This window comes from Chelonoidis abingdonii, chromosome 4, assembly GCF_003597395.2.
Source record: "Chelonoidis abingdonii isolate Lonesome George chromosome 4, CheloAbing_2.0, whole genome shotgun sequence".
NCBI lineage: Eukaryota > Metazoa > Chordata > Testudines > Testudinidae > Chelonoidis > Chelonoidis abingdonii.
The window spans coordinates 111070207-111091488 of record NC_133772.1 but is presented as its reverse complement, the minus strand read 5'-3'; the positions used below and the strand labels follow the sequence as shown (position 1 = coordinate 111091488).

At 49.1% G+C, this 21282-nt stretch overlaps 1 protein-coding gene across 12 annotated transcripts in view; it reads right to left on the bottom strand.

Annotated features, from left to right (window-relative positions):
- The window catches only part of TTLL5 (tubulin tyrosine ligase like 5), a 239726-nt gene that overhangs the window by 18702 nt on the left and 199742 nt on the right, over window positions 1–21282 (bottom strand). For 6 of the 12 annotated variants that reach the window (XM_075065554.1, XM_032802003.2, XM_075065559.1 and 3 more), the window contains 2 exons: window positions 8263–8348; window positions 4292–4417 (listed from right to left, as the gene is read on the bottom strand). In XM_075065554.1, coding sequence (XP_074921655.1) covers window positions 4293–4417; window positions 8263–8348 — 211 coding nt within the window. In that variant the 3' untranslated portion in view covers window position 4292. Of the gene's footprint in view, window positions 1–4291; window positions 4418–8262; window positions 8349–21282 lie in introns of those variants that run through there. The other 6 variants (XM_075065558.1, XM_075065563.1, XM_075065556.1 and 3 more) reach the window with 2 other exon arrangements.

Sequence of the window (21282 nt, the reverse complement as noted above, 5' to 3'; positions counted from 1 at the left end):
TGGGTGCAGTAACCTCTCGTGATCCTGGGAGAACAGGTCCAGATGGTCGGGGAGAGCCCACAGAGCTGCTACTGCCAAGTGCATGAGCATGTCGAGCCAATGCTGACGAGGCCAGGCTGGCACGATTATAATGACTTGTGCTTTATCCTTCTTGATCTTGGAGAGGACCCTGATGAACATTGGGATTGGTGGGAAGGCATACATTAGAGCCCCCAACCATGATAAGAGAAAGGCATTGGATAGCGAGCTGCTGTCGAGGTCCTGCAGAGAGCAGAACTGGTGACATTTTCTGTTCTGCTTGGTAGTGACCAGGTCCACTTGGGGAGCTCCCCACTTTTGATGACCTCTGAGGGGAGGGATCACTCATGGTGAGAGAAGAGGAACCTGCTTAGGTGATCAGCCAGTATGTTCCCAACGCCAGGGAGATGGGAGGCTTCCAGGTGGATTGCATGCTGGATACAGCAGTCCCACAGGCGAAGGGCCTCCTGACACAAGGCCAATAATCGGGCTCCCTCCTATCTGTTGACATAGAAGATGGCGGCCATGTTGTCTGTCAGCACCTGTACCACTCGACCAGATAGATGGGGAAGAAATACCTCACAAGCTAGGAGGATGGCCCAAAACTCTCAGACATTTATGTGATGCAACAACTCCTTTCGCAACCATAGTCCTTGAGTCTTGAGGGCACCAAGGTGCGCTTCCCAACTGAGGTCAGATGCATCCGACACTAGGGATGCTGTGAGTCTCGGAGTCACAAATGGAACATCTTCCATCAACGGGTGCGGCTTGGACCACCATTGTAGGGAGGTGAGTACGTGGGGAGGGATCATGAGAAGCCTGTTTAAAGAGTGTATGGCTGGGGAACAGACCAATGACAACCACATCTGAAGGGGTGTTAGCCATAGTCTTGTGTGTCAGACAACATAGGTGCACATGGGTATGTGCCCCAGGTAAAGCCGTCCCTTGGGTATGGTGAATTGGGGCGACCACCCTGGGCCCTGTGCTTTGGGGGCCCCTGCAGGCTGGCGTGATTGGCCAGCGTGATTGGTCTTGGAAATGACGGGTTGGTCCCAGAAGTGACGGATTCATCACTTCCACCCCAGGCCCTGGCCCCAGGAGTCTGAGGCAGACCTGAGCACTGATGATCTTGTGCACCTTGTGTGACTTGTGTGATCAGATCTGACATTGCCTTGACCCTGGTTTGTGGCAAAAATGCTCTGGCCTCGGTGGAATCGAAGACAGCTCCTATGAACTCTATCCTCTGAACAAGGACTAATGTTGATTTTTGTTCATTTATCAACAGGCCCAGAGCTTCACAAGTGGGTTGCAGAGCCCAGACACTGCATTGTACCTGCTGCTCATAGCGGCCCTTGATGAGCCAGTCGTCAAGATAGGGAAAATATCTGGATACCCCGATGCCTGAGGTAGGCTGCGACTACCACCATGCACTTTGTAACCACTCTTGGTGCCGTTGCTAGGCAGAACAGGAGCACAGGGAACTTCCCACAAACTGTAAGAATCTCCTGTGGCCTATATCTCCTCCTCCTTCTGTGGTACGGTTCTGCTCTGGCCTAGCTTGTGAACCTGTGTGTGTGCTGAGGTTTAAATCTCTTCCTAGCATGGGCCAGGGGGGTACTGTACAGCCCAGTGAGCAGAGTGGTCCTAGAGTCTTTCAGGCCGTGTAATCTGCTGTCTGTTTGTTCAGCAAACAGAGCCAACCTGTCAAATGGGAAATCCTGGATAGATTGTTGGACTTCCGCTGACAGGCCAGATGACTGCAGCCACAACGCCCGCCTCATTGACACCACCGACACCATGGCTCTGGCAGTGGAATCCACTGCGTCTGAGGTAGCCTGGAGGGAGGCCCCTGCAATTGCTCTATCTTCATCTAATATGGCATTGAACTCCTGCTTAAAGTCCTGCGGAAGTGAGTCAGTAAACTTGGCCGTGGATTGCCATACATTAAAATGACATCTGCCAAGCAGGGCCTGGTGATTTGCAATGCGAAACTGTAGGCTGGCTGTAGAATAAATTTTCCTGCCATATATGAGTCATTTCGTGTCTTTATTCTTGGGGGGTCGAGCTGGGCTATCCCTGGCTGCCACACTTGTTGGGTGCTGCTACTACTAGCGACCCAGGGGTGAGGGCGTGTACAAGTACTCGAACCCTTTTGCAGGGACGCAATACTTGTGCTCTGCCCTCTTGGACACAGGTGGTAGGATGACGGGGTCTGCCACAAGGCTTTTACGATGTTGACCACCCCGTCATGGACAGGAAAGGCCACCCTTGCTGGGGCTGCTGTGGCCAGCACGTCAAATAGAGAGTCCGCTAGTTTGGACATCTCCGCGTTCAATCCCAGGTTCGCTGCCAGCTGTTGAAGCTCCTGATGGTCTTTGACATCATCTTGAGGCACCATCTGCAAGGGCCATGCTACTTCCTCATCAGGCAATAAGGAGGAGGAGACCAGCCCAGGGTGAGGGGCGGGTTCCCTGTTCCTTGCCTGGGGAGCCACATATCCTGGAGGGAGTGGTTCCTGGGCCCCTTGGCCCAACCTGACATCCAAGCTCTGGGGGATAGGAGGGTGAGACACTGATGTTGAAGATCCTGAGACTAAGCGCTGGGTCTGAGAACTCCCAGCTTGCGAACATGCTCATGGGTTATACCTCTGCCAGGGCCCCGGGCTTTGACACTGTGGCCAGGTACTTATAGATTGGCCATGTACTGCTGACTGTGCAAGTGGTGGTAGGTCTTTTGGGACTGGCAACTCCTCACTCTCAGAGCCTGAGGACCAATAATCTTCTTCAGGTGACCACGATGGCATCACCATACGGTAGGCTTTCCTGCTGTATCTGTCTGCCTCATGCCTGCCATTCGGGGAGCAGGAACCAGGAACCTGGTGAGACATGTCATGTATCCAGTGACCGGCGATATTGTGCATAGGACCGGGGAGCGATACCACTTGCTCCGAGGATGGTGTGCAGGCTCTGGTGAGCAGGACTGGGAGTGTGGGGACCATCTATGATGCTCTGGTGACTGACGACCGGTGTTGAGTCTCTGGCGACCAGTATTGGGGCAGTGGTAACTGGCAAGGCTCCAAGGAGCGGTGCCGGGACTTCTGAGAGTGCCAAGGAGGCTCTGGTGAGCAGTGCTTGGGAACTGGTGAGCAGTGCCTACCAGGTGACTGTTGCCAGGGTTCTGGGAACCGATGGCGTGCCTCTGCAGCCCGGTACTGTGGGTCCAGTGACTAGCATCGGGATCCCAGGGCTTAGTGCATGGTGTCTGGTGATCTGTGCTGGAAATTTGTCAACTGGTTGCGGGTCTGTGCAGCTCTGGAGGTTGCTGGCATGGCACTGGAGAGTGAGCTTGGGCTGGGGTATGGTGCCACAGGGGTGAATTATGATGGGGTGCCATTAAAGACTTTTAGCTTGAAACGGATGGGAGGGAGGGGTCCTTGGGCCTCTCTTCCTGAGGAGTGGGTGGCATGGGGAGGGAGAAGATGTTGTTTGCCGCTTGAAAGGCTTCCGGGGTGGATGGCACCATGAGGTACCGTATGCCTCTACCACTCCCCAGAGTAGGAGACAGATCATGGGGTGGGCTTATTTGTGGATCGCTGATTGGCATGGGCTTCTTACAGCGATTGCAAGGCTTGAAGCCCAAGGAGCAGGGCATGCCCCATCTTTGGACTAAGTCCTTCAGGGGACTAGCTATCACTAAAGTATACTAAACTATGAAGAACTGCTAACTATCAGCTAACTACAACTATTTTCAAAGAAAAAGGTTTAAAGAACCACTGAAAGGAGACCACTTGCTAGAGCAAGGGGAATGTTCCAGCACCAACACTGGCCGATAAGAAGGAACTGAGGGAGGGAGAGAGGGACGGGGCCAGCGGCACTCTTATACCAGCACATATGCACGCCAATCCAGAGGCACCAGAGCTGGTCCCCTATCGATACCACTGTGGATAAAAACTTCCGGCACCAGTGCAGTGGCGAGCACACATCCCTGCAATGGAATGGACATGAGCAAGCACTCAAAGAACTAGTATTTTCTTACACTTGCAGTACCACCTGTAAGTGGATTCTTATCTGAGCAGATTGGTTGCCAGCTTCTCTAGTGCCTGTGTTTCTCACTTCCACAGAACCTCAGACTCACCTTCTCTTGGGTTACCTGCCTCTCTCACTCTTCTCCTTGCTGAGACCCAAAGTCTACTACTCCCAGCAAGGCAATCAGAGTTACCTCTGAGGACAGAGGAAGAAGAATGGGCTGGGAGTCCAAAGGTGGCTGCTGTTACCTTAAATTGGCCCTGCCTGCACTGTCTTTCTCTTTCTCTGCCCTACAACTGTGCCACTGGATCTGGAACGGCTGGAAAAAGATTTGGATCTGGCGAATATTAGCTGGGGGCCAACTTCCAAAGGACCTGGAAAATGGAAAAGATGGCTTAGCTTGGGGCTGTCCCTCCCTCCTTCTGCACAGAAGTCTCCCCACTACTTGACCCTCACATCCCTTATGCTAACAACCATCAGAAGGCAGCAATAGCCCAGTGGGTATATCCGGAACAACAGGGACCCAAACAGCTTTTCCATGTGTCTCTGTTTATGGTAGTGTGACTGCAAACCCATCCTGCCCCAAGGGATTACAACATACCCAGAGATATACATTGGTACAGACATGTGAAAGAGGCTTAGAGCCTCTGTTTTAAATCTTGGTCCCAATATCGTCAATAGGAGTTTTTCACATTGACTTCCATTGAGCCAGGATTTCACCCTCTGTCTGTTGGTGTCTGACTGGCCTTCTCAGACAAGTATGCCTCTTTCACCCCATGTTATAGATAAGAAAGGGCAGGACTCATCCAGGAGTAGTCTCTACAGCCGAGCAGTAGAGGAGGAGGGAGATGCAGCTCTAAACCCTGCAAAGATACTACCGTATAATCAAATGGGCAGAAGGATCTCTCCACTGGCTTCTTTGATAGCCTTTCCCAACTCAAAAGTCAGTCAAAGCTCTGCCCACTAGGGAGCAGGACCAATCCCAGGGTGCTCCATGAGTTTGCTGAAGTAATACTCTCCTGAACCTATTCTCCGCAGTGGATGTGGTTGTGCTGCTTCCCAGTTCACTACCCTGAAGGTTTCCATGTCAGGACCTAATAAACTGAGTTTGAATTGGCCAAGCAGAGAGTGAATGCTCCTTTTGACACTTCAGAATCCATGTGGAACTTTCAGGCTGAGAGTCAGAAGGGAGGGTATTTTGCCTGCATCCTCCCTTGCTGACCCTGGGGCTGTGCATGGAACTGCCCTGTTTAATCTCTTTCCTTACCAGGTTACTATCCATTCTACTTCTAGGACGAGTCCCTCAGAACAACCTCCCTTCTCTCTTATCCAAAGTCATGCCATACTGTATCTGAGCTAGACTGCATGCTCCTCAGGGCAGGGCCCATGTCTCCAATCTCTCTAGTCAGTGCCAGGCACATGTAGGGCACTACTTATAAGTGAAATGATAATCAAACCTTATGATGAGAGAAAAAAGGGCTACAGAACAAAGAAGGTACTGGGTTGCAGAGGGAGAGGAGGAAAAATGGCTTAGTCCCTCAGGCACCTGGAAAAGCGGGGCCTGAAGTTGAACTGGGCAAAGTATCTTCCCCTCACATTTCCAAGAGCAACAATCCCTTCTCTCCAGTTATTCTGCTCACTGAAATAGCACAAACTACTCTTGGAGCTGTAACACCTTTCTTCCGGAGCAAGGAGAAGGCTTTAAGTGGCTTACCCAGCAAGTCATGCTTCCATTAGCCCTCCTCCAAGCTCTAAGCTCTATCGCTCGAGCTTATACAACAGGCTCTGGCCTAAACTCTTCATTTCAGATTCAGAGAGGCAGGTTTGCCCTGGGTCAGCTAGCCACATCCTGCAGGAGAGGACTAAGATTTCTACCTCATGTGTTCACTTCAACTTGAACACTCCCAGTACGAATGGTTACATCCCTCCCTTGAAGAGGATCTCACAATTACCAAGGGACCCATACTATCTAGCTTACATTTCCTACGGTTCTAGACTGTTGCTGTCTATTGTCCCTCTACTGACAATTCCCCTCACACGTGCTCTGCATTAATTCCGGGAAGATGCTCTCAGAAATAGGGAGGGGTTGCTGCCTGCAGTTACAGTAGACACATACAGGATCAACAGAAGGAGATACTTTCAGCAGTGGCCAGAAGGAAGTCGGAGAATACACTGCATGTAGAGGGTTTGCTTCCTGCAAGGCTGAAGAGTGTAGGGTGGCAATGACGGGAGCTCTGGAGGCAGCAACCGAGAGAAGAACAGTGCTCAACAGACTGGCATGTTCATGCAGGATTGCATAAATCAGCTTGGTCAGATCATAGGCACTGAGTTTTCTTTTTCCCCAGGGGTGCTCCACCCCCGCTTTGCCCCAAGACCCTGCCCCCACTCCACCCTCCCCTGAGGCCCCACCCTCACCCCGTCTCTTCCTGCTCCCACTCCACCCCTCCTTCAAGGCTCCACCCTCACTCCTCCTTTTTCTGCCCCTGTTCCGCTCCTCCCCGAGGCCCTGCCCTCGCTCTGCCTCTTCCCTCCCTCGCTCCAACCCTCCCCCAAGGCCCTGCTTACCCATCGCTTGCTGCTTTCCACCCTCCCGCAAGTGTCTCCCTCAGCCGCTTCAACAGCTGATTGGTGGCAGCTGCTCGAACAGCCATGGCTAGTGGGTGCTAAGCACCCGCTATTTTTTCCCATTGGGTCAGATCCTCAGGACTGGGCTTTTAATCTATAGTCCTATACATATCATGGCCCCAATACTCTGCAGCAAGCGGGTTTTGAATTGTGCAAACTAGAATTCTGCACCAACTACATATACATTAAAATAGAGAAATTGTGTTATTTATTTTCATACTGAATCCTATTTTACACTGTCCCCACCCACATTATCAGGTCTGAGGGCTTGGCTACACTGACACTTTACAGCGCTGCAACTTTCGCGCTCAGGGGTGTGAAAAAACACCCCCCTGAGCGCTGCAAGATGCAGCGCTGTAAAGTGTCAGTGTAATCAGGGCGGCAGCGCTGGGAGCAGGGCTCCCAGCGCTGCACGCTACACCCGTAAGGGATGTGGTTTACAAGCAGCGCTGGGAGAGCTCTCTCCCAGCGCTGCGGCTCTGACTACACTCACACTTCGCAGCGCTGCCGGGGCAGTGCTTTGAAATTTCTAATGTAGCCATACCCTGAGAAGGCTGCAGATTTTTCGGTTAACTGTTGTAAAAACTGCTGGTAGTAAAGCTGAAGGTTTTGGCAGGTGGTAAAGCGTGGGAGGAAGTCTGGAACTGTACAAGAATTGCATTAGCTGGATGTTTTTGGTAAAGGATCAGCAATGAAATTGTTAATGTTAATATCGGAAATGTCATCCTTAAATTTCAGAGCTAACCCCTCCCCACTAGAGATGAATGGGGCAGGTCACTTCTTTTTGAGCCATTGTTTCAGGCTGTGCAGACTGAGGCAGACATCACTGCATCAGAGACACTCAAGTCATGTTCTCATGGTTTTCTTAGCAACCATAAGGGCTAAAAATATAATTCTTTAAAAATTAAAGCTCAGATTCTGGAGCTCAATTGTGTTGCAAATTCCATGGCTGCAGCATCACAGAATACACAGGGCCTTGGCAATAACATCACATACAGTTTTGGTTCATCTAAACCAACAACATATCTGTTCTGCAGACACTTTTGAAGCAACAGAAAAAGATCAGGTTCTTGTTCCCTAGACACCGGTCCCAGAGGAACCTCTTTGAATTAAGCAGTCATGAACCAGAGAAGTAAGAAAATTAGAGAAGACAAATCCATATGACATACCTAGAGTAACCCTTTCTGTATAGAGAGGCTTTAATGCAAGACAGAAAGGTAAAAGTAAAAAATGCCCTGGCCTTTTAAAGGCCAAACAGAAACAGCAGAGCGTCCCTTAGCCAAGGCTAAAAGCAAAGGTGGCTCATTTTAATCAAGCTCTCCTTTCAACCATATTTCTAGGGTCCTTCATCTCTATCTCTCCTTGCCAGACTCAGCCCCGGCTCCTCCTCAGGAAGTCCTTCTGACAGTGTCCCAGGAGGAATTAGTTCCACCCTCAGATGGCCCCAGGGCTGCTACTTGCAAACCACTGCACTCAGGGTAAGAAACTGTCTTTTTCTCTAGCCAGAGGTTTGGCCCCTTTCCTGCCAACTCCTGGAGATCAACACAGTCCATCATTCCATTCCTTTACTCTTGTCTGTGGGACCTGCACTCACCTGTGGATTTTGTGCCTGGCTCACAGGATGCTGCGCTACTAAGGCTGTTCTGGAATCCATTCAGCTGCCCTTCTGTAGACGTTACCCTGCCAGATAAAAGCACTGGATTAGAACGAGATCAGCATGGAAAGGCCAGGCCAGTGAGAGACACTAAGTCATATAGGCCACTGGGGCTCAGAGATGGAAGCCACAAAACACTACCTGAATGTGGAAAGAAATGGGCAGTGCCAGCAGGAAGCTCAAAAAAGGTAAAAGGGAGATAAGTGAGCCCACAAGCACCTGCAAGAGCCACTCCTTCTATATGCCTCAAACAGCTGTTTGTTCTGAGTGCCCCCGTGCCTGGCTCTGAGAGAAGCAGATGGGAAGTGAAGGAAAAAGCATTTGGTTTTGAGCTGCCAAGTCACAGAACACACTTAATAGTACCATGAGGTCCATACTACTCAGTGCTCTGAAACAGAAAGAAAAAACAGTTACTTACCTTCTTGTAATTGTTGCTCTTCGAGATGTGTTGTTCATGTCAATTCCAATCAAGTGTGCACACGCCACATGCATGGCCATTGGAACCTTTTTCCTGACATGCATCTGACGAAGTGGGTATCCACCCACAAAAGCTTATGCTCCAATACATCTGTTAGTCTATTAAGTGCCACAGGACTCTTTGCTGCTGTTTTCCCTTAGCAGCTCCCATCAGGTTGGCTAGGGAGCCCCCTGGAGTTGCACCTTCATGGCGCTAAATATATGACCTTGCCAACCTGACTCCCCCTTCAGTTCCTTCTTGCCGCCTACTCCGACAGAGGGGAAGGAGGGAGGGTATTGGAATGGACATGAACACCACATCTCAAAGAACAATACTTACGAGAAGGTGAGTAACCATTTTTTCTTCGTTGAGTTTTTGTTCACGTCGTTTCCAATCAGGTGACTGACTCCCAAGCTCTCCCCTGGAGGTGGGGTTGGAGTTAAGGAACCACTGATTGGAGAACTGCTCTGTCAAAAGCTGCATCCTCTCTCGCATGCTGTGTGATGGCATAGTGGTTAGTAAACGTGTGCATGGATGACCAGGTCACTGTTCTGCAGATCTCCTGGATGGGCACCTGGGCCAGGAAAGCTGTGGATGAGGCTTGAACCCACGTCGGTGGTGCTGTAATAGGTGTAGCTGGAACCTTGGCGAAGTTGTAGCAAGTACAGATGCACTCCATTATCCATAACAAAATGTACTGTGAGGAGACTGGAAGCCCTTTCATCTGATCTGCCACCGCTATGAACAGTTGATTCAATTTCCTGAAAGTTTCATGCGCTCAGTGTAGAACGCTAGCGCTCTCCGGACGTCTAGTTAATGAAGTCTCTGCTCCCACGCATTGGCATCTGGCTTGGGATAGAAGACTGGTAGAAAAATGTCTTGTCCAATGTGGAATTGAGATACCAACTTGGGCAAGAAGGCTGGGTGAGGCCTAAGCTGCACCTTGTCCTTATGGAAGACCGTGGGAGGGTGGGGGGTGGAGGTCAGTGCTTTCAACTCGGACACCCTCCTGGCTGAAGTGATGGCAACCAGGAACGCTATCTTCCATGAGAGATACAGAAAAGAGCATGTAGCCAGTGGTTCAAACAGGGCTCCCATTAGTCTGGAGAGAACCAGATTGAGATCAAGTGGGTATCGGTGGTCGAGAATGTGGGTATAGTCTTTCCAAACCCTTTAGGAAACGGCCCACCATGGAGTTGGTGAATACAGAGAGCCCCGACTTTCCTGGGTGAAATGCCAAGATGGCCGCAAGGTGTATTCTGATGGATGATCCTGCCAACCTTTGCTGTTTCAGATGTAGTAGGTATTCCAGGATAAGTGGTATAGATGTCTAAAGCAGAGATGTGTGATGTTGCTCACACCAGCACAAGAACCTTTTCCACTTAGCTAGATAAGTGACCCTAGTGGAAGGTTTCCTGCTACCAAGCAACACCTCCTTCACTGAATTTGAGCATTGGAGGTCCGTTAGGTTTCACCATGAAGCTTCCAAGCCATGAGATGAAGGGATTGGATGTCTGGGTGAAGGAGGCGACCAAAGTCTTGTGTAATCAGATCTGGGTAAAGTGGTAGTGCTATCGAGGCATCCACTGACATCTCCAGAAGCAAGGAGTACCAATGTTGTCGGGGCCAGCATGATCACATCAGCTTTGTCTCTGTGGATCTTGAGCAGCACCTTGTGAATGAGTGGGACTGGTGGGAAGGCATACATGAAGTAGTCACCCCAAAGTAGCAAGAATGCGTCCGAGATGGAGCCCGGACGGTGCTTCTGGAAGGAGCAGAATGTTGGACACTTCCTGTTGCTCCTGGTGGAGAATAGGTCCACCTGGGGAAAGCCCCATCTTTGGAAGATGGAATGTAAAACGTCCGGACGGACTGACCACTCATGGTTGAGAAACAACCTGTTGAGACAGTCTCCAATCTTGTTCTGCAGGCCTGGGAGATTATTCACCTGGAGGCGTCCTGAGTGGGCTATAAAGAAATCCCAAAGCTGGAGAGCTTCGTGACAGAGAAGGGAGGAGTGGGCTCTGCCCTCTTTGTTTATGTAAAACCTGGCGGTGGTATTGTTGGTCAACATCTCCACGCACTGACCTTGAAGTCTGTCCTTGAAGGTCTGGCAGGCTAGTCTCACCGCTCTGAGCACCTTTATATTGATGTGGAGCTGGATCTTGGACTGCAACCACCTGCCCTGCATCTGTAGAACTCCAAGGTGGGCCTCCCCAACCCAGGTCTGATGGATCCGTTACCAAGGTCTGGATGGCTGAGGAGTGCTGAATAGGACTCCCTCACAGTCCAGCCATCAGCATAGTGTGTCCAGGACTCGTCTCAGCACTGTTACTACCAAGTCCAAACTGTGTCAGCCTTAGTGATAAACTGAGGTGATAACTGAGAATAAACTGGCCTGAGTCTCAGTCTGGCATGTCTGACCACATGGGTGCATGCTGCTATGTGTCTGAGAAGACTCAGGCATACCCTTGCAGTCGTGGTGGGGTCTCTCTTGAGAGTCTGAATGATTCCTGTTAGTGCTTGGAATCTGGACCCTAGTAGTATTGCTCTCGTCTGAACTGAGTCTAACAGCACTGCCCCAATGAATTCTATTCTTTGGGTCGGTGACAACGTTGACTTATCCATGTTGAGGAGGCGACCCAGTCTCTGGAAGGTATTTGTGACTAACTACACTTGGAACTCCATCTGCTCCCTGGAACGCCCCCACAGCAGCCAATCGTCGAGGTAGGGATACACCTGTACCTGTCTCTTGCGGAGAAAGGTCGCATCCACTGACATGCACTTGGTGAACACTCAGGGGGCCGTCGATAAACTGAAATGGAACACCCGTGAACTGGTAGTGCTTGTGATCAATCACAAACCTCAGGAAACGTCTGTGGGCCGGACAAATGGCTATGTGGAAGTACGCATCTTTCATGTTGAAGGCAGCATACCAGTCCCCCAGATCCAGGGAAGGAATAATTGAGCTCAGGGAGACCATGTGGAACTTTAACTTTACCATAAACTGGCTGAGTCCTCGCAGGTCTAAGATGGATCTGAGACCCCCCCCTTTGCTTTTGGGATTAGGAAGTAATGGGAGTAGAACTCCTTGCCCCATAGCTCCCGAGGAACCTCCTCCACTGCCCCTAAGGCAAGAAGCGATTGCACCTCCTGTACAAGGAGTTGCTCATGAGAAGGGTCCCTGAAGAGGGATGGGGAAGGGGGCTGGGAGGGCGGTGAGGAGCAGAATTGGAGAGAATATCCCACCTCTACCGTGCGAAGGACCCAACGGTCCAATGTTATAATGGACCACATATGGTAGAAGTGGAATAGACAGTTCAGAAAGCAGGGAGAAGGATCCGGTATGAAGTCTGGCATGCCATCCTCAGGCATCCCCTCAAAACCCTTGCTTGGATCCTGACTGTGGCTTAGTCAGGCCCTGGCCCTGGACTGACAACGGGTTAGATGGCTTATGCCTATTGTTCCTGCCCTTACGGTGGTAAAGGTCCTGGCTTGGGTGGGGTTGATATTGCCTCTGCTGCTGCTGGGGTTGAGGTTTGAAAGGTTTTCTCTGGGTAGCAGGCGTATGCATCCCTAGAGACCTCATTGTTGCCCTTGAATATTTGAGTCTCAAATCTGTCTAGTTTGAAAACAGCCCTGTGTCATCAAAGGCAAGGTCCTGCAGGGTCTGTGGGCCTGGAGCCAGAAGGTTCTCCTCATGACCACCGCTGAGGAGATGGTTCGTGCTGCCGAGCTGGCTGCGTCAAGGGAGGCCCGAAGGCACGTCCTGGCCACCGCCTTCCCCTCCTCAACCAGAACTGAGAACTCCGCTCTTGACTCTGCAGGGAGCATCTCTTTGTATTTGGACATAGCGTCCCAAGAGTTAAAGTTACACCTGCTGAGGATAGCCTGCTGGTTGGCTATCCTCAGCTGTAGGCCCCCAGCAGCATACACTTTCCTGCCAAAGAGGTCTATACGTTTGGCCTTCTTAGTCTTGGGGGCTGGTGTCTGTTACCCTGGCGCTCTTTTTCATTTACTGTTGAGACTACCAAGGAGCAGGAGTGTGGGTGAGAGAATAAAAACTCGTATCCCTTGGAGGGGACAAAGTATTTTCTCTCCACACCCCTGGTGGTGGGCGAAATGGAGGCTGGAGTCTGCCACAGGGTCTTCTTGTTATTCTGAATTGTTTTAATTATTGGCAGTGCCACTCTGGAAGGACCATCCAAAGTGAGGATGTCCCCCATTGTGTCCTCCGATTTGGTTGCCTCCTCTCCCTGTAGACCCATATTATGGGCTATGTGGTGGAGTAGGTCCTCGTGAGCCCCGTGGTCAATGGGTGGAGGACCTGAGGCTCACGCTCCTGACACCATCTCATCAGGCGAGGATAATGATGAAGCAATCGAGATTACAGGGTCCTCATTGCTCTCAAGCTGCCCTAGTTGTTCCTGGGCTGTGCTAGGTTCCCCTGTTGTTAAGGCCCAGTCAGGAGTGTCCTGGGCTACAGGTGGCACTGGACCCGCATCCCCCGACTGCTCTGCAGTTTGAGGGGACAGTCTGGTGAGGGCCACTTCCGTTGCCCAAGGGGCAGGTCTATTCCTCGGTGAGTGGGAGGGGTGACATCCTGAGGCCACTGACCTGGAAGCTCTTGAAGGGGTACCCTGGGCCTGGTGGTAAGCTCAGGGGGTCCAGAAGGGCCACTGTGTGGGGGGTAGCCACTGCAGCTGCCATGCTATTTTGACGTCTCTCCAGAGCTTCCCGGACCTACGCCTACTGCGCCTTGAATAAAACGATTTGTCCTTGGAGTCCAAGGAACCCAAGGGCAACGACCAAAGTGGTGCTGATGACCACTGTGCCAGTGGCCGGTGCTGCGAAGAAGAGGTTCGGGATCGGTGTCACGATGACCCTGTTGAGGATGGGAACTGGCTGTCCCTCGAATGAGACCAGTGCCGCAAATACAGTGCCAGGGAACAGCTGCTGCGCCCTGGTGCCGTAGGATGGTGCCGATCCTCTGAGGGTTTCCTAGATCAGCACTGACCCCTCAATGTCGAAGATGTAGATTTCCTCTCACCTGGTGCCATGCGAACTTGTACCGTGGGTGGTGCTGGGGAGTGGTGTTATGGGGATGTGGATCAGGAATGGTGCTGGGAATGAGGACAAGGAGCACCACATCATCACAGGCTTGCCTCTAGATGGTACCAATCTAGGTGGTGCCAGAGGCTTCCCTCTGATAGCTGAGGTGCCATAATTTCAATTAGATCCTTAGAAGCCTCAAAAAGTGTCCAAGGCGGAGGGTTGCTCCAACACCTCCACCAGGCACTGCCCTGCAGGAGAGTCACTAAGTGCCGGACTCAACGATGCCAGCTGCTTGGTGGCTGAGTCTTTCCTTTGGAGCAGCAGAGCATCCCTGATGATCTTGCAGCCCTCTGAGGAGAGCACCCTCTGTCTGTCTTCTTATGCCTCGTGTGGCCCCAGAGACGTGGAGTGATACCAGGACACTGCTCCTTGCTGTGGTGCCGGGGATTTCCAGTTCTGAGGGTCTCTCCTGCCAAAGTCCTTCATCGGCACCAAGTTGCAGACCGATGCCGGGGCACTCTGAACTGACGAACTCGAGCCCGGGGCTGGGCGGTCTGGTGCCGCAGGATGGAGTGCGGCTTCCATCAATAGTTGTTTTAAACAGAAGTCCTGCTCCTTCCTGGTTCTAGGCTTGAAATCCTTATAAATCTATAGTGCTCTGACTGATACGCCTCCCCTAAGCATCTAAGGCACAAGTCATGAGGGTCACTATTGGGCATAGACTTCCAGCAAGCACCGCAAGACTTAAACCTCTGGACTTGCGGTATGCCTTGCAGCCCAAGGCGGGGTGATGGGATACAAATGATCCCAGTCACCAATCACTACTACTACCTATACTAACAACACTAATCACTAAAACTACGAAGAACTAGGCACTGCAAGTGAACGCAGTTCCAGCATAGCCACGAATGGTAAGAAGGAACTGAAGGGGGGTCAGGTCAGTAGGGTTATATATTGAGCACCATGAAGGCGCCACTCCAGGGGGCTCCCTAGCCGAGCTGACGGGAGGTGCTAAGGGAAAAGTTTCCGACAACTGTGCACACGGCACGGACACACCTGATTGGAACTGATGTGAACAAGCACTCGAAGAACATCTTTGTTAAGCCATTTGGTAGGACACTACCACACACAGGGAGGGAGGTTGCAGAGAGGGCTGTGTTCAAACCTAAGCTCAGGATCTCACACGTTGACTCCAGGTGGAGAAGCACACAGAGTCACTGAGCTGTAAGCTGAGAGCCACACACAAGAAAAATCCAATCCTTACGCACTTCATAAAGCAGATGCCTCTGCAGGGCCGTTTGCAGTGAGTACAAAAGTTTGGGGCACAAACAGAATATATCCTCTTGGCCTTTGTGCGGTTCAGCTGTGCTTCCTTTACCAGGGGAGCATCATTCTCATAGTGAGATTAGCACTTTCTCCTGCTTGAAAATGGATTAACTCACTGAGGACTCTAGATCAAACTAGATGATCATAATGGTCCATTCTGGCCTTAAAATCTATGAATCTATTCCCTTCTCACTGCTCCTCTCTCTCTCCCTGATCCCTCCTGACTCCCCCTCCTGGCTGTCTGTCTCTATCCTTTCTGACTACTTCATGGCCCTCCTGACTTTCTATTCTGGTCACTCCAGATTCTCCTGCTCAGTACTCCTGTGCCTTTCACAATTCTTTCTCCTCCTCCCCTGACTCCCCTCTGTGGCATAAGTTCATAATAACTTTCAGCTCTCCTCAGTGATAAGAATAGTAGTCTCCAATCCCCATGTGATGTGCTGACGACTAACAGACTCAGGCACATGTGAGCAACTTCTGAATTGTTGAATGACACCTTTTGTCTTCAGATTTCAGTCAGCAAGTTGCCAGAAAGGTGCTCCTGACAACTGTATGGCCAGGCAGGGGCACCTGTATTTTTCTCAGCCGGGTTGCATGGAGTAAATTGGGATCCTGTGGAGAGGGCTCTGATATGACATTTGCATGGAACAACCTTTGCCTTAGCTCAGTCATAGTCTGAAATGCTATTGTCAAATGACATGCTGGATTCCATTTTTATTGTTTTTCATGGACAGTTTTGGATCCACTGTGCTCATGGTTTCTTACTGCCAATGCTGCAAACTTCAGCCAGGACCTGAGAGTCCAGCTGCACTCTTTCTGCCTCTTACATAAAGATTCTGCACTGATAACTTAGCTGCCAATTCTGTCAGTACTGCATGAGTCGAATCCAGCTCACTCACTGTAGCTGTGTGAACTCTGCAGAACTAACAGATAAAAAGATGTTGTGTCAGTAAAGTCAGCAGGTGTGACACTAAGACGCGTGGAGAGCTGAGGGCAGGAGGATCATGCTTCTATCCATAACTGCATTTAAACAGAACTCTTTCTCTCTCTCTGGTGGCATCCCACACACCTGCCCACCATCTTTTTCTACAGATTCTTTCTCTCTGTAAACTCATCTACTCCTGCAGTTTCAAATATCACCTCTATGCAGATGATTCTCAGATCTACATCTTTGCCCCAATCCCTTGCCATCTATTTATTCTCACATCTCAAATTCTCTTGTGTCCTCTTAGAAGTCCCACTTCCCAAATTGAACTGATTATCCTTCCTTCCAATTCCTCTCTTCTCCATCCCTGGGTTGCCTGACAACTTCACAGTCTTTCCCCTTTTCCAGACCTCAGCGTCTGTCAACTTTGGTTCTTCTCCCCACCAGTCCTTCTCTTGCTAAGTTCTGTTATTTCTTCCTGTTTAATGTCTCTAAAACTGCCCTTTCTCCATTCTCACCTTTGCATAAATTCTCATCAGTGCCTTGATTCTCTCTTAGCCTGATGACTGCCTTGGAATGGGAGCTGACATCCTTCACTTTGACATAACACCACTTTCTTCTAAGCTGTCTGGCACAGACTGCAAATCTAGAGGGAGCTGCTCTTCTACAGGTTACGGGGGATCTAAATGTTGACCCTTTTTGTTACAACTTATTCCTGGGAAACTAATGGGGTAAGGGGAACAGAACTGATCCCAGAAAATTCACATAATACAAGAACTGAGGTTCGACCAGAGGACAGCACCAGATGTGAAGAGCCAGTGCCAGCAGGGCTTGTTCCTCTTTGTTGTTCTTGGATTGGGTGCTTCTGCATGTGTGTCTGTGTGTATGATGTGAGGCTGGCCAAGGGCTAAGAGCTGCAGACCTAGTGAGCCCAGCTGTGTCAGTATGTTAAATCAAGGCACTTCTCTCAGATGCACTGCTACAGCTGCCAAAAAATGTCAAAGGGTCAAGCTGCCTGATTAACCCAGGCATTCAGGAGCTAAAACAACAAGCATGCCTCTGTGCAGCAGTAGCAGAAAGTGAAAGGGGTCCCAATAACAACCGTATGCTTCCTCTGTTGTTGTCTATCCTCTCCACAGTGGGCACTTTGCTTTTGTGTGAGATACACCCAGCACACTTGAGACACTTCATGTCTGCCAAGGAATAAACAAACATGGGAAGGATAGGGTTCAAACCAGAACTGAAGTGATTTGCAGAGCTCTCTCTGCAGCCACCTCCTCTGATTTCTGCATATATGCCAGGGTTGGCCAGTCCTTGCTAAGGCAGCTGGCTATAGCCAATATCAGATTGCATTCAGGACTCCACCCGATTCTGAGGTGGATTTGCAGAAGCCCGAAGAAAGGCATCATCTCCTCCCTGTTCCTGTGTTGGTTATGACAGTGCAGAACTCTTGAACCTTTCGCAGATAATGCTGGTACCACACAAAGTAAATATATAAAAGAATAATAGTGCAGAAGGATTCTTTTTGGGAATGGGAATTTGACATACTAATCAACTTTATTCCCTCTGAGCCACAGTACTACTGGCTTCTGGGAACAATCAGTCAGAGCAGGTGCCTGAATGGGAATATTGGGAAATAGCATTAACACAAAAGCTCAATACACAAGATTGTGCTAAGCTGATCAACATCACAATCAGGTTCTGTCAGTCAACAGTTGGCCAAAGACCGGCCTATGGGTCTCCCTAGGCTCCATGCATGCTGGTGCCATGAATTGTATGGTTTCTTTTCTCCACTTGGCGCTTTCTCTCCCTTGTCTGCAGTGTTCTTTAATGGTTCTGCTCACTAGCTTTTCAAGGCCCTGTTTTACCTGGTGCTGTCACAGTTCTGGTTTTAAAAAGCAGTTCTCAGAATAGCGACTGTTAAAAATAGCATCGTAGCATTTCATATTTATTGTATCTCAGTCACTCCAAACCAAATGTTCTGAGATTACAAGTGGAAATTTTTTTTTTTCTATCTACCAATCATGCCAACTCACTTTAGGCTCTGAAAGTCAAGCTGATATATTTCTGCTTTGCACATCATCATCTGCAATGAAGGTTCTGCAGACTAAGTGCTGCCCTCAGTGACAGCTGCCTGACCCCACTGTTTATAAATGCTGCTTCAATGACAGGTGATCTCACTGTCTCCAAATTCTGCCCTTGGTAACACCTGGATGACCCCAACAAAGGATATAATTTTGGCCTGCAGAACCACCATTACTGATGATAGCGTACAGGGTGGAAAGAACCCAGCTTGACTCCTGGAATCCAGGACAAGTTTGCAGTGCTAGCAGTTAGAAAAGCTATCTTTCTATTAGTAATCTGAGCACATTTAATCTGGAAATTATTGAGAGACAAACATGGAACCCATGAGACTATTTTATGGAGTCACATTTCTAACAAAGCTGCACTTTAAACAGTTCCTTTCAGTGCCACGGTCTTTTTCCATATCTTAATGTAGGCCCGTTTTCTGCTCCATTACCTTAGTAAGGAATCTGCCTTAGACACAATCCACAACAAGGACATCCTTCCTCTTTCCCAAACTGGGAGACTGAGAAAACAAAACAGAACAGAAATAGAAAAGACAAGCCTTGCTTGTCTGATTGTTCCATTACTTTTTTCTCTTGTGTCCTGAGTTACTAAATGAGCCAGTAATGTTCATCTTTAGAATCTCTATCTTGTTTGTAGCTGAGGTTTCCCGCTCTCATGGCTCTCCTGCTCTTCTGGACACCATATGTGCTGGCTGAGTGAGATGATCATACTTGCAAGGGAGAGATGGTTCAGGGAGACAAAATTGTCTACACAGCCTGGAGGAAACTCTAAAAACAGCTTTGAAAAGAAAATGTGATTATATTAAGCTACAAAAAGCAGAGACAGAGAATAAAATGGTCTTAGAGAAATTAGAAAAATGAATCACAGAATCATTAGGATTGGAATGATTAAAATGAGACTTTCCCTCAATGAATGAAAGTCAGTATATTCCATTAAAAGAAACTGGCAGGGTTGAGATCTCTTGGGAGGAAAGAGGCTTGGAAAGTAGCCAAGACAGAGTTAAGGGAGATGGTGGACAGCAAATTAGGGATGTTCTGGAAATCCCATATGGCAGCCAAAAAGCAAATGATACACTGTGTTTTATGTAAAGAGGCACAGTATCATGTCATTGACTAAGGATATGGTAGTTCTACTTTCGGATATAACCACTTTTGGAATATTACAATTCCACCTCAACACAAGCGTAACATTGACAAATAGGAGAGGATCCAATAAGTAAAATGAGATGACTGACACCTTGGTGGGTAGGACTACTACATGAGGAGAGGTTAAAGAAATCTCAGTACGTATAACTATAACTAGGAACCTTGAAGATGTGGAGGAGAGGATTCAAAGGATGTCAAGCACTGTATTTAGGAGGGAGAGGGTTTTCTGGAAGGAGTATCTGTGAGCAACAGGATGAAACAAACCAAAGGAAAAATTTGGGCTGCACATCAGGAGAAATTTCCTAGCAATAAGGTTGATTAGACTCTTGTATTGTCTCCCAGGCGAAGTGATGGAATTCCTGCTACTGGAGTTATTTAAAAGCAAGCTGAACATAGCATCAGAGAATCTCTGTACAGAAGAACTGGAGAACGGAAAGAATGGACTGAAGCGTGGAAGACATCTTTTTCATCTCTAATCTCTGTGATTCTTTGAGGAAGAATTTCCTCCATTCACCCTGCTTTGTACATGGTACCTCTGATCCTTTCTCTGCTTTGGATGGATAGATTAGGTAGGAAGGACAGACAGTGGTTTGAAAATGGTCAGCTTCCAGTACGCTAGAAGAATAACTGGACACTGCTTCTTTCCATGTAAGTGAAAAAATATTATTGTGAGATCACATGAATGGCAAGAACGGGTTTGGAGCCTTGTCCTGGAGTCCGAAAGGCAACTCAGAAAGTATTTCCGGAGTGGCTCCTTGCAGCCTTCGATACTTGGATTACGTTTCAGAAATTTTGCAGGAATCTTCTGCTCCTCCCTCCCCCTTCCCTTTCTGTGCATTTTTGGTGCTGAGCTTTTTCCGGTTTTCCCACACTCCTGCCTGTCACAGAGCAGAAACCACAAAAATGCAGCGAAGTAAAGTCTGTCCAAGAAGCTGCCATTCCATCTCACAAGGATAAACATTCTCTCTGCCAACAAGTGAGCACAGCACACCGGCATCTTCAAATACACATCCCTGCTGCCCAGCACAGGAACCCACTGACATGGCCTGTCACCTGTACTAACATGAGCCACCCCAGCACAAAGAGAATCAGATGGTAAATTCACCAGCACAGACCTGCCAGACCTCATGATCACAGCTGCCCTTACTGCATCAACCAATCCTGCTAATGTCCTGTTTTCTTTTTAAATAGTTTTGGGGGATGAATTTTATCTCAACATAGGCATTGTGCAGGCAGGAAATATACCAGCTTCTCCAGCACCTCTGCCCATGTTCCTCCAAAAAACCTTGCTACTCCAGTCCTGCTCCCTCAGCCCCCCAACCACAGCATTGCCAATGCACCTCTATTCTGCACCTGAGCACTTCCACGGGGGGGGGGCTTTTGGAAAAATAACTATTTTTTATTAAAGCTTCTCTCCTAAATAGGGAAGGGGATGCGAGGAGTCAGAGAATCTGGCAGGAATCAAACAGAACTGAGGGGCAGGGTTATAAATGTGGTTTCCCCCACATCAGTGTTTTAGAGATTAAAACAAGTCCAAAGACGGGTAAGGAAAAGGGTCAGAGAGACTTCAATATGAGGACACATTGCAAAGATGGGGACTTTTCAGTCTACAGAGAAGAAGAATGAAAGGGGGCATGATACAGAGAGATATAACAATGAATTGTACAGATAAAATTACCCTCTCATAACACAGGAACAAGGGGATGCTCAAGGAAATTAAAAGGCAACAAACTTGAAACTGACAAAAGGATTTTTTTGTTTTTACACAGCACATAACTAATCTGTGGAACTCATTACCACAGGATAGGTCCTAGGCCAAAAGCTTAGTAGGGTTCAAACAGCATTGGACATTTATATGGGAAATGACATAAATATACATAAAGCATACATGGAGATACAAACTCTCACGCTTCGGGACAAACCAACCACTAGCTGATGGGGTTAGGAAGAAACTTCTCGTA